Source organism: Suricata suricatta, chromosome 6 (assembly GCF_006229205.1).
Source record: "Suricata suricatta isolate VVHF042 chromosome 6, meerkat_22Aug2017_6uvM2_HiC, whole genome shotgun sequence".
In the NCBI taxonomy this organism is placed as follows: Eukaryota; Metazoa; Chordata; class Mammalia; order Carnivora; family Herpestidae; genus Suricata; species Suricata suricatta.
This window is the reverse complement of record NC_043705.1, coordinates 20,529,072-20,545,588: the sequence shown is the minus strand read 5'-3', so window position 1 is coordinate 20,545,588 and position 16,517 is coordinate 20,529,072. Positions and strand designations below refer to the sequence as shown.

Genomic DNA, 16,517 nt, shown 5'->3' with positions numbered 1-16,517 from the left:
AGTATATGAAGAAGACAGTTTATTTTGGTCTTAAAACCTCAGGTTTGCTTTATGTAAATATACTTGTAAAACTCTGATTATTCCTTGAGGTTTTTAAAAATCTATATTTTTGTGGTGCCTGGGTGGCTCAGTCAGTTAAGCATCCAACTTCAGCTCAGGTCATGATCTCATGGTTGGTGAGTGTGAGCCCCGGGTCAGCCTCTGTGCTGACAGCTCAGAGCCTGGAGCCTGCTTCAGATTCTGTGTCTCCCTCCCTCTCCACCTTCCCTCACTCATGCTCTGTCTCTCGCTCTCTCAAAAATAAATAAACGTTTAAAAACTAAAAATAAAAAAATATTTTAAATTGCAGTGAAATACAGATAACATGAAATTTACTATCATAGCAATTTTTAAAAAAAAATTTTAGTGTTTATTTAGAGAGAGAGGGAAAGAGAGAACATGAGTCGGGGAGGGGCACAGAGAGAGTGAGAGGGAGACAAAGAATCCGAAGCAGGCTCCAGGTGCTGAGCTGTCAGCACAGAGCCTGACGCAGGACTCGAACCCACTAACTGTGAGATCATGACCTGACCCGAGTTGGACGCTAAACCGACTGAGCCACGCAGGCGCCCCACCATCATAACCATTGTTAAGACTACAGTTCAGTGCTCTTAGTATCTTCTCATTGTTATACAACAGTGGTGATCATTGTCCATCCATTGAATTCTTGTCAGCTTGCAAAACTGAAACTCCATTCCTGTTAAACAGAAACTCCATGCTCCCTGCTCCCCCCAGCCCTTGACAACCACCATTCTATTTTCTGCCCCTATGAATGTGATTACTCTAGGTACTCATGTAAGCGAAATCACAAAATAGTGTTCCTTTTGTCACTGGCTTATTTCACTCAGAATAATGTCCTCAGGGTTCACCTGTCCTATAGAATATATCAGAATTCCCTACCTTTTTAAGTCTGAATAGTATTCTGTTGGGTGTGTTTTGTTTGTTCAGTCATGTGTGATGGACACTTGGGTTCCATCCACCTCTTGGCTCTTGTGAGTAGTGCTGCTGTGGACCTGCATGCACAGATACTTCCAGGTCCCCGCTTTCAGCTCTTAAGGTATATTCCTTGAACTTCTAAGTCCAACTTATAAATATCTCTAATCTATTAATAAATCGAGGTGATGTTAGTGGTTGCTTTAAAAGTCCTTTAAATAATATTTGGTTCCAATTTAATACATAGTTAATGAAACACCTCCATAAATCTGTTAAACTGCTTTTTTATATTAAGTGCTTGTAATTTTTAAGTACTTCAGTTGTGCAACTTAAACACCTTTACAAGCACTCAAGTAACTCTTATAAAGTTAATTTAAAAATAAATGCATAATACTCAAACTTATAAATTTATAATATAAGGCATAAACTTATCAGTATGTTACTATATAAATATATACATATAAATTTTTAAGTTCACATAAGTTCACTTAAATGGCTCAATCCTATACATAAATATAGGAATAGTTCAGGTTTAAAAAAACCATCATTCTAGGGACACTGGGTGACTCAGTTGGTTAAACGTCTGACTTCGGCTCAGGTCATTATCTCCTGTTCCGTGGGTTCGAGCCCCGCGTTGGGCTTTGTGCTGACAGGTCAGAGCCTGGAGCCTGCTTTGGATTTTGTATCTCCCTCTCTTTCTGCTCCTCCCTTACTCACACTCTATCTTTCTCTGTCTCACAAGTAAACATTAAAAGTTTTTTAAAAAACATCATTCTAAATAAGTCACTCCATTACTCTATGTTGTGGTTACAAGGCAGTCTGATGGTCTAGGACAAAAGCTGTTAGACATTACAGGTACATGATTTTTGCACAGATTCCATAAAGCAAAAATATTAATTCAATGACTCTGTTTTCTTCAACAATTCTGTACTTAATTCTAAAATTTTCTGAGGCTGATAGATGTTTTTCCACCCAGGAAGTCCATTATCTCAGTTACTTGAGTTTATTTAACTCTGAATATTTGATGAGCATGAGACATTCAGGGCAGATTTTATTAAAACTAAGGAAACTGTTGTATCATCCCCCGTAAGTTGCGGGGTTGCCTTCCCTGCATGCTCCAGTTGTATCTGTGATCAAAGATTTTAACTGGTGCAATGACTGGGTTCTCAATTAAAACCATGATAGGGTGCACTAAAAACACTAAAATTGCTTTGTCAGAAACTCCATTACTGAAAGGAGATAGTCCCACAGCCAGATTGTTAGACCAGTTATACACCGCCCACACTTCTTAGTTATGCTCATTTATGTCTGTCACTCCCACAGAGTGTGACCACTTGACTGCACATTGCATTTCTTTGGTTCCTGAGAATGGAAATGCCTTCTTGCCTAACTCCAAATAATGTGCGGCTTGATGGGAACTTCCGCATACTTTCATGTACTTTCTAGATCGTGCAATTTTTTGTATACTGAAGTGGGAACGGATGGAATTCTGGACATCTTATGGCATTGTTGGACTAGCAGTTACAGTAGAAAGGTCTCTAAGAGGGCCATCAATTACACAACTCCTGGGAATGACATTTACATTATGGTATGTGCGGTATCTTCGCCAATGGGTGCAGTGTGCGGTGCTGCTGCATTCTCCCGGCAGCTCAGTGAGTGATACGATAGTCACATGGGCAGCTGATGTCGTGCTGTCACTGTGACTATTTTCCCTTCATGTGAAGCCTCATGGAGACACCTAGTCCATTGATCTTCCTGCTTTCTCCTACTTAATTTATTAGTCCTCCTTTTTCCCATTTCCTGTTTCATCCAGCACAAATCTTATGGTTGTTGTAAAATATGTGTAACAATACCCTCAACTCCTTTGTCATTCTGATTTTTTTTTCATATCTGAGAGACAAAACCCTAACCCTTGTGAGCCCAGCTTCTGTGTGAGCCCCTCAGCTCCATGAGGGGGCTGGGGAAGGTTCCCACCTAGGCAGACTGGTCCCTGTATCAGGACTTCCTGTTCATCTGCCATAGGGAAACCCTAGGACCATGGCTGTCACCTGGGAGCCCGCTGGGTTCTCACGTCAGCTCCCTTCCTGGTGGCTGCACTGCCATCTCAGCCCCAAATATCTGAGTCCCCAGCTGACCCCCACCTCCTGTTTCACAAAGAAAATAGAAGGTGTAGGAAAGGACATTGCTTTTTTCCCCTTGACTCTATAAATACACCTACATCTCTGTGCATCCTGCCCTTCTTTCTCAGGCTACAAGAGAAGCACTTTCCTTCTCCTGGTTTCACCATCAGGCTGACTCCTCAGGGATCTATACTAGAAATTATTATTCTCTTTGGTAATCATAAGCCCTCCCTTTCAACTGGATCTTTCCCAATGGCTTTCAGAAATGTTTCTCTTCCAAAAAAAGAAAACAAAAATATGAAATTAAAAAATAAGTAAAACTAAACGACAGCAACCAAAAATCCTTCCTCTTCAATCCCAGATCCTTCACCAGCCCTGTTTCTTTCTGTTTTTACCTTCTGGAGACCTCTTCAAAGGTTGTCCTGTTGTTTCTACAACAATAATGCTCAACTTGGTTATTTAACACCGGTTAGCATCTTAAGAAGACTTGTGAAATTATATCAAAATTCCCAAATATATTCAATTGTATTTATTTCTAGTAGAATGGTAACATAGGCTATAATAAGAAAGAAAGAAGACAAAAAATTTTATATTAGGAATATAAAATGGTGAGACTATTTTAGAAAAACATTTTGGCTGTTTCTTAAGAGGTTAAACATAAGTTTACTGTACAACCTAGCAGTTAACTGATTGGTTAGTAGCTGTGGTGTATCCATATAATAGAATGCTATTCAGCAGTATAAAAGGATCAAAACACTAGGACCCATACTATCTCCTAGATGTCCCTCTAGAACATCATGCTAAGTGAAAGAAACCAGGCCGAAAAGACCACATATTATATGATTCCACTTAAATGAATTGTCTAGAAAAGCCAAATTTATAGTGACAGAAAGGACTGTGGTTGACTGAGGCTGGAAACAGGCATAAAGGCCCATTTGGAGGGATGCAGATGTTCTAAAATTAGATTGTACCGATGGCGGCACAAGGCAACAAATTTACTAAAATTTACTGAGTTGCACATTTAAGATGGGTGAATTTATGGTACATGCACAAAACCTTAATGAAGTTGTGTGGGGAAAAAAACCAAAACAGCAAGCAGCCAGTGTTTGATGAGATTTCTCATTGTACCAGTTGCTTAATGTGAATAAAAGTGAAACTGTAAAAAACAAGCTAAGATGCTGTGTCTCACTTAGATATAAGAAAGTGAAAATAACAGTATTTGAGTCTCACAGGGTAATTATTAAAAACATTCTCTTGGTCATACAGTAATGAGGAAAATACCTGCTTCTAACCCACTGGCTCCAGCACACCTTAAGTGCTCAACAGTTATTTCTTTTTAATCTTTGCTAATGCACTGTGAGAATGTCCTTGACTATGAATGAGTAGTCATAGTTAGCCTGTGCTGACAACTTGATGACAAAAATGTATGGTCAGTAACATTAAATTCTTTTAGGGATCTTTGCCAGCAATTAAAATGGTAGCCAAGTTTGGGACAGGATGTTTTACTTAATCTGAGCAAGAAATCTAAATCCCCTTTCAGAAGCTAATATTTGTTCATATTTTACAAGTTAGTGATTCTTTTTTTTTTTTTACAAGTTAGTGATTCTTGAATAAGTAGGTAGCATGGTAATTTTAAATTTTGTTTTTTCCTAAAGTTTATTATTTATTTTGAGAAAGAGAGAAGGGGAGTGACAGAGAGAGAGAGAGATGGGGAGAGAGAACCTCAAGCAGGCTCTGCATGGTTATCTCAAAGCCCAACACAGGGCTAGATCTCATGAACTGTGAGATCATAACCTAAGAGTCAGACACTCAACTGACTGAGCCACCCAGGTGCCCTGGTAATTTTAAGTTTTAAACTAATCAGTTGCTAACCAGAAAGCAAAATGTAATCCTATACAAAAATAGTTCTGCACAGTTTTTAAGGCGGTAAATATTGGGTAGGCAAAAGAAATAAGTAATGGTAGGCTCTTTTCCCAGGAGGAGAGGTCTGGGGTTGGCTTCATGAGAGCCTTCAACTTGAAAGGTCATTTCAGAGGAAAAACAGCTCTCCTTGTCCACATACTCATCTTCTCCAAAAAGACCAGGATGAGACAACATAATTTTAAGGAAGTGTTGTAGGGGCGCCTGATCGACTCAGTCGGTTGGGCGTCTGACTTTGGCTCAGGTCATGATCTCATAGTGTCTGAGTTTGAGCCCTACATCGGGCTCTGTGCTGACAGCTCAGAGCCTGGCACCTGCTTCAGATTCTGTGTCTCCCTCTCTCTCTGCCCCTTCCCTACTCATGCTCTCTCTCTCTCTCCCTCAAAATGAATAAACATTTTTAAAAAAATTTTTAAAGAAGATGTTTTAGTTAGAAGAAGGAAGAATTTCCTGACAACGTGGTTTGTTTAAGGATGGGATTATAGGAGAGAGAGTATGCAGGCTTCTCTCTGGGAATCCTTTAAGTGTACAGAATGTCATCATAGGTATGTGAGCAAGAATCTACAGAAGAATAAGTGTTCAATATTTTTTGTGAAAAAAATACTTTTCCCCCACTGGTTCAGAACTTGAGTTAGTTGCTCGAGTCTAGTAATTAATTTAAAATGGCAAAATAATGTGTTCTGTGAAGGACAGTAGATAGGTTTAAAAAATTTACAACCTGGCAATTTGTGGTGTGGGAAGCACCCTTGTTTATAAGGCTGACATATCCACACATACACTGTAAGGATTGTCTTTTTCAAAAATGTGATTTGCAGCCAGCACATCTGTTGTTCTTATGTAAAGGATTAAAATGAGCTATTTTTGTGGAACTTCAGCTGCAGAGTAACAGAGTGTTAATCCAGCTTGCTAAGAAAGTTACCTATTTTAGATTTTTTCTTTATATTAAACTTTTAAAATATGCTTTTCCTCTCTATGAGAAAGCCTTTTTTGTGGTTTTATGTGGTATTTGTTTGTCATATGATAGCATTCAGATGATATCACAGTTTTTCTAGCTTAGTGTTTTGAATCTTAAGTCATATCCAAGTTTGCTTTTTTCCCAGTACATTTTTCATAAAAATCTTACCAACATTATTGACTCTTCTTGCTTTGAATGTGAAATTGTTTTATTCTTGGAAATCTGAAGTAAACTTGTTCTGGCTTTCCCTTCACATGGAATTATGTCATTTGCATGAGGGTTTATCAGGAAATCCTGACTATCATCTTGGATTCCTAAGAGTTAATCAACTATATTCATACAGTCTCTGTAAAAGGCGGGGGGGGGGCCTTTTTTCACATATTTCTGTTGTAATTTTATACCGAATGAGAATTGTTTCATTAGTCAGTCTTCAGGAAACTCACTTTTCTCTGATTTCCTGTGTCTCTCAAAAGAGCAACAGCAGCCCTCAAATTAAAAACTGTTTGGTTAATGATTCAGTTCTGCTCCAAAGAGTAAATACTGATCATCTAAAAGGTTCCTTGAGGTGAATTATAGGAGAAAGAGGGATAGAGTTAGAATGCCTAGCTTTCAAGTTGCCTGTAGTCTAGATCGGTCTTTCTTAAACTTGAAGATGTGTCTGAATCTCTTGAGTGTTTTGTGGAAATGTAGGTTCGAGTTCAGTGAATCAAGGCTGGGGTCTGAGTCCATATGTCTAACCACCTCCCGGTGGTGTATATGTTGCTGGTCCATGGACTTTACCTTGAGATGCAACAGTCCCAATAGAGCATCCTTAATATGCACAGAAGTCTGCTGGGAGATGATCTGTGGCATGCATTTGCTAATGTTTTTTTTTCATGATCATAACAGAGCTAAACAAGAGTACAGTCATCTTTTAGAAAACAAAGATTGTATATAATATTAACTTACCTAGAAAGAATCCCTGATATGGGCTTTGTTAGTACAGTCTTCTTAGCTGAAATACACATAGAACTAAACAGACTGGCATGGAAACAAACATCAGATTGTTAGAACTTAATGTTTATAGACAAGCCAGACTGTTCAGATATGTCTGTGATATGGAAGAAAATGTCATTATTGATTGGTTCTCTTCTGATATTCTGACCTCGCGTCCAGCCAGTCAGGAAAGAAAATCTTTGCGAGGTAAAAAGGAGTCATTAAAGCAGGGCCATTAGTGTGCAGGTGAGGAACGCCAGTGAGTCAGGCGTGTCAGGATCAGAGGTGGCTGGAGCTTGGTGTCCTGAAGGGCACACTTCACTCCCCCACTGCCATGTCACACAGCAGGCCGAGCATGGCCCAGTCTCCCAACTTTTCAAGAAAAGCCAGAAATAGAAATTTCATGTGAAATTTTCCAATTTAAAAATATTGGCTAGTAATTTAAATTCTTTCAGAGTGTTATGCAGGCCAAGAAGGCACATCTGTGGCCCAGACACAGCCCTTGGGTAACCCGTTTACAGTGTCTAGTGTAAAATACATTGAAGTCTCCTAATGCCCTCCTCATGATTGAAAAATTAGGAATTTTCAAAATGAAACTTTCCAGCCTTTTGTCTTTAGACACTTGAGTCAGAAGTAATAGCCTCTGTTTTATGTCTTTGGAGCTACTGGTGCAAGATTTGCGTATGGTCATAAAACCTGTCTTTCCATCTTCTTTCACATTCCAGATTACAGGACAGGCCCTTGTTTCACTCAGGTCAACAACCAGATGTGCCAAGGGCAGCTGACAGGCATTGTCTGCACGAAGACTCTATGCTGTGCCACCATCGGACGGGCCTGGGGCCACCCCTGTGAGATGTGTCCTGCCCAGCCTCAGCCCTGCCGACGGGGCTTTATCCCCAACATCCGCACCGGAGCTTGCCAAGGTGAGTTCCCGTCTGCCTGTGTGCCCGGACCCCTGTGTGGGTGTCCTCTCGCAGCACTCCTGCCCTCCCTCTGCCATGAATACCTAATAGAGGTGACTTTTTGTTAGCCACCTAATGGGTAAGTATTTTTCAACTCTTGACATACATGGAGAAGAGAGGATATAATATGAAAAATTGGGGGAAAAATAGATTAAATATCTCATTTAGTCAGAGAAACCACTCCCATATCTTCAGCCAGGCGGCACTAAATGCTTGTTACCACAACCTCTCAAAGTATACACATGTACATACCCTGGAAAAACAGTCTTTCTTGTACTCTCAGTAAAGATACTGGAATCCGGGTTTAGGTAATAGGGAGAAGAGAATGGCCTGACATTGTCATGCATAGTATCTTTAGAGGCAAAGTGTCAACTCTATCAGTGAATGCAGTTAAGAATTTATAATTCAAGTGGTTACGGTCTGGGGTTCAGGCCATCTTCCCAATCACGTCTTGGTGAATATTGATTTTGTCAGGGCTGGACTGGGGCTTGGAGGACGCTACAACAGTAGACTCTAGCCCGAGTAGCCAAAAATTACTATGTTTGTACTGGATAATTATTTTAATTAATTTTAAGCCAACACACCTCTTACCCTTTTTCTTTTTCTTTTTTTTTTTTCCACATCTCTGATATCATATGTATATTATAAACCCATTTTTAGAGTTTGGAAAAAGCTCTGTAATGAGCTCTCAAATGGCAGAAGGATCACAGTAAAATGGAAAATGACTTAGATTCGGAGAAATGATACTACTCATATGTGAGGCATAAGGAGTTGGGTTTATTTGTTATAATGAAATCATATATGAGGTTAGATTCCTGAAGTCTTTTAAACTGATGTTAGTGACCAGCATCACAGGCACAGTGTTATGGAAATGACATATTGGGGAAAGCCAGTCCAGATCCCCAAACCCAAGTGAGAACTGTGATTTGGGAAGCCTGCAGATACCTTCAGTTCACTGAATAATAATCATTTAGGTGCTTTGCATAATTTGCTATAAACACATCATTGGCAGTGACCTCTAAAGACTTCAGATAGTTTTGTGGTTTTATAAAAGTTAATGTTAAAAACTGGTCTCTTTCAAAACTCTTCTAATCATAACTATAGGGGTCCCCAAGGGGTGAACCGGCAACTCAGTAGATTAGCAACTTTTTCTTGAATTGCGTATAAAAGCAGTGTCAGCTGTTAGTGTTTTGTCTCTTTTATTTTTTTAGTTTTTTAAAAATGTTTATTCTTGAGAGAGAAAGAGAGAGAGACAGAGGATGAGCAGGAGAGGGGTAGAGAGAGAGGGAGACACAGAATCCGAAGCAGACTCCAGGCTCTGAACTCTCAGCACTGAGCCCAATGTGGGGCCCGAACCCATGAACCGCAAGATCATGACCTGAGCCAAAGTTGGACGCTTAAGTGACTGAGCCACCCAGGCACCCCGTATTTTGTCTCTTTATTCTTATCACGTGTCAGACCTAATATGGAAATTGTGGAAACATCATTTCATTTTTAATTCCTTGTTTTCTATGGATAATACAATTCTGTATCTTTGATATGACTACCAGTCTGGTTTTATAGAATTTCTGATAAAGCAACAATATTTTCTATAGATAATATAGTGTATAGTATTTACCGTACTATATAGCTTTCTTAGATTAGAGGTAAATTGCCATTAAACTTATATGGATTCCTATTAAATAGAAAATACTGTGTAGATCTGCTATATTAATACTGACTAGATTTACTAAGGTAATAGTTTTTTATTTATTCTGTAGCACATAGCACTCTCCCATATGCTTGCTTGTTTATTGTCTTTATTGCTTTTACTGTCCCCCAGCTAGAGTGTAAGATCCATGAGGTCATAAATCTGTTTTATTCATTAATGTCTCTGAGGCACCTGGAAGAGTGCCTAACGTGGTAGATACTCAGTAACTATCTTTTGAATTCATAAATGGGATTAAGATTAACATACTTCCAAAAACCACATTTCATGAAAATAGTCCAGGTTGGGAAAAGCTCTCAACTTCAACCAAAACATACCAATTACTCACTCTCATCTTTATCTGTACTTAGGCTTTTTTTTTTTAAACTATGTATTTTGTCAGAGAGGCCTAGTTTTTCTGAACACAGTTATTAAAATACGTGATGTGATCTCTGATTTCCAAAATATCCTTTGGGATTTATTAATGTCTGGAAGCTTATTTATTTGATTTTGTTTATGTAGTGAAGATAAATTTTCAGTTCCATTTGCCTAAAAACATAATGGATAAATGCAGCAACCAGAGCAAAATGAAACTTGCCACATGGTTAAAATATCTGGAAAAGCAAGTTTAAAAAGTTCTGCTTTATTTCAAAATCATGGCAGCATCAGAAGGTTCTCAGTTAAATACTAATCCTCAGTTTGGGCTATTTTAAGACTCTATCTTACATGTGATTTCATTTTCCCTTTAAATTCCTAGACTGTTTCCCAAATACATTGCCAAGTTGATTTGCAAGATACATGGAATGAAAAAAATAATATGATAAAACAGGATATGTACCTGTCATACTTTTTAAAATAGTAGCTATCCTTTTGATAGGATAAATGAAAAATTTTGTAGAGTTAAAAATAAATTTTAGACACATAGATTTGACTGCAAATTGTTAATATTGGTTCTAAAATATGGGTCACATTAACCAGGAAAGGACATTTCTAAAGTTGTAAACATAATGTAATTTTCTAGTTGATGAAGTTAGTGAATTGCCTAATCTATGGCTTCAGAGTACATGAAATATGATCATATAATAAACAGAATAACTGTTTAGATGTAGATTTCCATTAAATGTATATGGATTTCTATTAAAGAGAAGATACCATATAGATCTACTAGATTAATATTGACTGGATTCACTAGGGTAATACTTTTTGTTTATTCTGTAGCACGTATCCCTTTCTAGTATACTTGCTTATTTATTGTCATTATTGCTTTAACTCTCCCCCACTAGAGTGTAAAATCCCTTAGGTTATAAATCTGTTTTTATGATGACACTTAAATTAAGTTGGTACTTAAGTGAAAATTAAGATGATACTTAAAGAAAATTAAGCTGCAAAGAGACCAGTACACTTTATTTTTTTTAATCTTTAACTGTTGGCAGGATGACTTTGTGGGATTAAGTAAACCATGTCCGAGGTGTGCACATTCCTAGTGTGCCCGGTGCTCAGTCACAACGATTTGTGAGTGTTTGCAGGTTGAAAGCCGTTTGTGTTCTCCTCTTATGCCCAAGTCTTGTACTTTCTTCATTTTATTAATGCCACATCAAATTTAACAGCCCTTAATGTTTAAGCTAGCATAAAACAAGTGAATTCATTTAAAAAGTGACATTAAGCCCTTTTCCAAGAATATACACAAATTTTAAATAAATCATAAACTGCCGCCTGCATCTGTTGTATTATTTTCTTATAGTTTCTTATTCTCTTTTAATCTTTACAGTTTTTATGAATCTACTCTAATTGAAAGGATATATTATTGAATATTCATACTTTGAGTCTTTTAGATTTTCAAATGAACAGGGTGCATTTATAATTTTATGAAATATACTAAAATTTGCATAGTTACTAATTTGTTACTTGATTTTAGGAATTAGCCTTTTAAACTACTCAATCATTTCCCAAACTGAAAATAGAGCAGAAGAAATCTTCTCCTTAAATTCTGTCTTTTGCTCTGTCCTGGAGTGTAGTAACAGACTGACTTGGAGCCTCTTTTCCGTTCCATGTGACATGAGAGGCGTGAGACATCAAACAGACATGACGGAGCTGGGACCTAGCTAGCCCACGGGACAAGGACTTGAATAGAAACAACAGGAAAGACCCTAGATCAGCTCACGCAGAACTTTTCAAGTGGTGTCAGTGTTCAGAAATACCTAATTCCTTTACCCAGGATGCACGTGAAAAATGTAGTAAAACTGAACTTCACATGAACCCAAGCAGGCCTGGGTAGTCCTTCAATTGTAGTTTGAGGAGAAGGTGCCCACAGTAAGAAGTTATTTCGAGGCCTTCTGGAGAGCACAACATAGAAAGAGATTCGGTTCATTTGATCAGTATAAACCATTACAGACAAATTTATCTGGGCTGTCTACCTGGAGCTACTTACCCAGACCATTATAAAGTTTAACTTTTGTTCAAACTGCGTGACGACAAGCAATTCCTATACAATCCATAAAATTTACTTAAAACATAATTAATTGTAGAAACTCTTCTTTAAATAGCGTATGGGTGGTATATGTGTGTGTTGTGTATTATATCTTACTGAAAGAGGATGCTACCTGAAAGACACATTATACTCAGTGAAGCTTCAGTGAATTAAGCCCCCTGTGTACTTCTACACACACCTTTACAAACATCTATCTTAATGAAAGAAGATGTTACTTGAATGATGGTCTACAGACAGTGTACTTTCTTTATTTTTTTAATGTTTATTTTGAGAAAGAACATGAGCAGGGAAGGAGCAGAGAGAAAGGGAGACAGGAAGACACAGAATCGGAAGCAGGCCCCAGGCTCTGAGCTGTCAGCACAGATCCTGACGCAGGACTCAAACCCAGGAACTGTGAGATCATGACCTGAACTGAAGTTGGATGCTTAACTGACTGAGCCACCCAGGTGCCCCTAGACAGTTTAGTTTCAGTGAGATAAGCATTCAGCTATTCCCATGTGATTTTACACATACATTTGCAAGCACTCCTATCTTAATGACAGATGATGTTACCTGAAAGACAAATTACACGCAGTGTAGTTTCATTAAGAACAGGTCCATTCTCATATACTTTTTTTGTTTAAGCTTATAGTTAAATTCCAGTTAGTTAACATAGAGCGTCATATTAGTTTCAGGTCTGATTCAGCACTTCCATACAGCCCCTGGTGCTCATTGCAACTCTTATTTAAAAAAGATAATATTCTCCTCCTAACTCAAAAACTAACAAGAAAATCTGTAATAGAAAATAAGATCTTCTAAAATAAAAGTGTGCGGCCCCCCGTTGAAAGCCACGATGCGCACCCATGTAGCTGTCGGGAAGTCACTGAGACCGGGGGAGTCCTGTGAACATTTACTGCACCAGCATCCTGAAGGGCTCTTCGGAGGCTGTGGCTGTCCTGTTCAGAGGCGGACACAGTGCGAGTGAGAGATCTACTGCAGACCCTCAGAGAAACAGAAGGGATAGGGGAAGAAGAGTCTTTGGAGGCAAGCCGTCTCTAGTGCCCTTTGCCAGCCTTCCAGCTGCGGAGCGGTCCCTGAGGAGGAGGAGGGGAAGGAAGGAAGAGAGGGAGTGGAAACCACCAGTGAGCTTCTCAGAGTCTGTGTCTGAAAGAGCAGAGTGGGGGAGTGGGGATTATGCCCCCCCCTGAAAAAGTCATACCAGGACACAAAAAGAAAGTGCGAGAGAGTTTGGTGAGCAGATATCAAGAAATATTTCCTAAAGAACTATCTTTCAAACCAACTAATTTTTTCTTGGGTTCTCCCCATTCTTTTTTTAATTTTTTTTAATGTTTGTTTATTTTTGAGAGACAAGACAGAGAGAGATAGAGCATGAGAAGAGGAGGGGCAGAGAGAGAGGGAGACACAGAATCCGGAGCAGGCTCCAGGTTCTGAGCTGTCAGCACAGAGCCCGATGTAGGGCTCTAATCAAGATCATGACCTGAGCCCAAGTCAGATGCTTAACCAACTGAGCCACCCAGGGGCCCCATCCCCATTCTTATTTCAGTAGGAAATGGCCTGTTGGAAGATAAATACCCACATGTAAAAACTGAAAGAAAGAAAAAAAAGAAAAAACATAAGAAAAATGGAGGTGAACATGAGTCAAGGAAGAATTACCCAAATAAACACAAGATTTATATCCTTCTTTCTTAGCCTAGGGAAATGAGAAGCAATATTGCCTTCTTTTAAAAGGTGCTTAAAGTAGAGTTATGAGTTCAATAAAGACAATCAGAGATAAGAAGTGGGTTGGTAGTACCCAAATAAGGAACTGAAGAGGGATTTGAAAGTTTGCCTAATGGAGGGGCGCCTGGGTGGCTCAGTAGGTTAAGCATCTGACTTCAGCTCAGGTCATGTTCTTGTGGTTTGTGGGTTCCAGTCCCATTTCAGTCTCTGTGCTAGCAGCTCAGAGCCTGGAGCCCCCTTTGGATTCTGTCTCTCTCTCTCTCTCTCTCTCTCTCTCTGCTCCTCCCTCACTCATGCCCTGTCTCTGTCAGTCTTTCAAAAAATAAATAAAACATTAAAAAAAAAGAAAGTTTGTTTGCCTAATGGAAAGAAATACATAGGTAAATTACATACATAAAGCTGAAAAAACATTGGTGACAAAGTTTAAGATTAAGGAAGTCACAAATTGTAATGTCAGAGAACAGTAAATAAGCAGTGATTATAAAGAATCTGATACTTGGTAAAGTCAGACGAAAAGCTGAGAAAAGGAACTGAAAAAAAAAACCTCTTAGAGTTAAAACAGAAGAATTTTCTAAAATGGAAAATGCTATCAGTCTGTAGACTGGAAGGCAAAAACCCTCGATAAAAATAGAAGATAAATGGAACCCCTTGGCCTAATAAGATAGAGTAAGCAAGTATTTTTTTAAAGGAAGTACCCCAAGTGGTCTCCAATTTCTCTAGAGCAACTCATAGACCAGAAAGCAGGGAGGCAGTGTCTGCAGACTTGTGAGGTGATGACCTCTGTTGATTTGATTTATATTTAAATGAAATTACTCAGTGTTTCTATGGAGCGTAGAGGGGGACCAAAGTTGAAACGAGGAAAAATAAAACAACCACTTAGGAAGTTACCGCAATGGTGCAGGCAGGCTGTACGTGATGGAGATTGAGACCAGCACAGAGGCAGAGGGAAGACTGGGGGCTTACTTGGGAAGGAAGCACTTGGTACTGATGGAATCAAGTGAGGCAAGTGGGAGGAGAGGGTGAATCCACCTCCCGCATCAGTGACTTTGATAGTCAACGTAAAGGATGATCATGTTTGTTGAGATGAGGAAGATTCAGACCGAGAGGCATGCTCTGTCCTTTTTACTCCAAGTTCAGAGTCCTACAGGGAGTAACTTACTAACATTTGCTCGTTCAGATGATCACTTACTGAACATTTGAATTTTTGTGAATACATGAATAGGTATTTTGGCTGATTCAGACTGTGTTGCATGATTGCCAAAATACTCCATATTTCTCATATTCCAGGTACAGACAAACCTAGTCTTCAATTGTTATTCTTAATGGCCAACATTCGTTTTTGTGGAAATACAAGTAACGTGTGAATATCTATGGAGTATAGGAATGAGAACTTAAATTTTAAAAATGGATCTCATGTGGTGACAGGCAAAGTTCAAAAAACATGTCCTATTAAATGTATAGTAATAGGAATTAGTCCTTAATTCCCACAGATATAAATTATATGAACCATTCTTACATACCTATACGAGTGCATGTATTTTTCTATATTTTAATGTGAAGTAGAAATAATATACCATCTAATATTTATATAGTAAAATCAGTTTAATCGTTTAGGACAAGTTTATTTAAAGAAGTTACAGAATAAATGAGTTCATAAACTAGAATTACTATTACCTTGTTAGATTATTTATAACCTTCATAGGCATAGCACTGAAGGGATTATATAAAGTTTTTTTTTAGTTTCAAAAGATTTATCTAAATTCTAAACCTGAAACTAATACTACACCACACATTTAACTACTTGGAATTTAAATAAAAACTTGAGGAAAGATTTACTTTTATTTTCTGAAATCCTTACGTGTTATTTGAAGTTGTTCACCCTTTAAAGAAACGGTTTGTGCTTGAACTGAAGACAGGAGCACCTTTTTATAACAGCAACAGTGGAAAACTAATCAGATTTTAGTAGTTGCATATACTAGCACTTTGAACATGTAGAAAGAAAGGCTTGCATAGTTTGAAGGTCTGAATCTTTGTTTATTCTATAGAGAGTACTTGTGTATGTTTCTAGGTTCAAGTTGATTATTTCTACAATGTTTCTTCACAATTTCCTTTTTCATTTTAATAATTAGCTTTCTATCTATGAGAAATTAATTCTGTATGGCTCTGTAGTCTAGGATACTTCAAAAACAAAGGTTTCGTTTTTCCTTCTAGGAAAATACTTTTAAGGCAATTACAAAATAAACCCCATAATGTTGGTTTGCTTTTTTCTTTGAAAAATTACTGATTCTACTAAATAGTCAAAGATTTTATGAATAGTATTAAGAGATTTATAGGTTTGGCTTCATTTTTCAGCTTATATCATGATATTCTTTCTCTGATTTACCTGCCAGGAAAAGAGGTTTCTAGGGATGTTTTATACCACACTGTAATGAGGGTGGAAATGTAGTACATTTTAAAAATAATGTGGTTTGAAATGTTCTGAATTAAATATTTTGGTACATAAATTTCTTGTTACATATTTCTTTCTAGTTGTTTTCTGTTTGGATTATGTGTCCTTTAATAAGACAATGAAACCTACTTTATTTTTTTTAATTTTTTTTTTTACTTTATAAAGTTTCATATTTTTTTAACATATGCAATTATTTTCCATCATTTACAATACAGTAGTTACAATGACACTCCAAACAGAAAAGCAAAGTAAAAAATCAAAACACCAACTTCT

The 16,517-nt window shown here is 37.9% G+C and overlaps 1 protein-coding gene across 1 annotated transcript in view; it reads left to right on the top strand.

The window, feature by feature from the left end:
• FBN2 (fibrillin 2) overlaps window positions 1-16,517 on the top strand; it is a 245,033-nt gene that overhangs the window by 58,645 nt on the left and 169,871 nt on the right. The window contains exon 5 of the mRNA XM_029941159.1: window positions 7,665-7,862. Coding sequence (XP_029797019.1) covers window positions 7,665-7,862 — 198 coding nt within the window. The remainder of the gene's footprint in view (window positions 1-7,664; window positions 7,863-16,517) is intronic.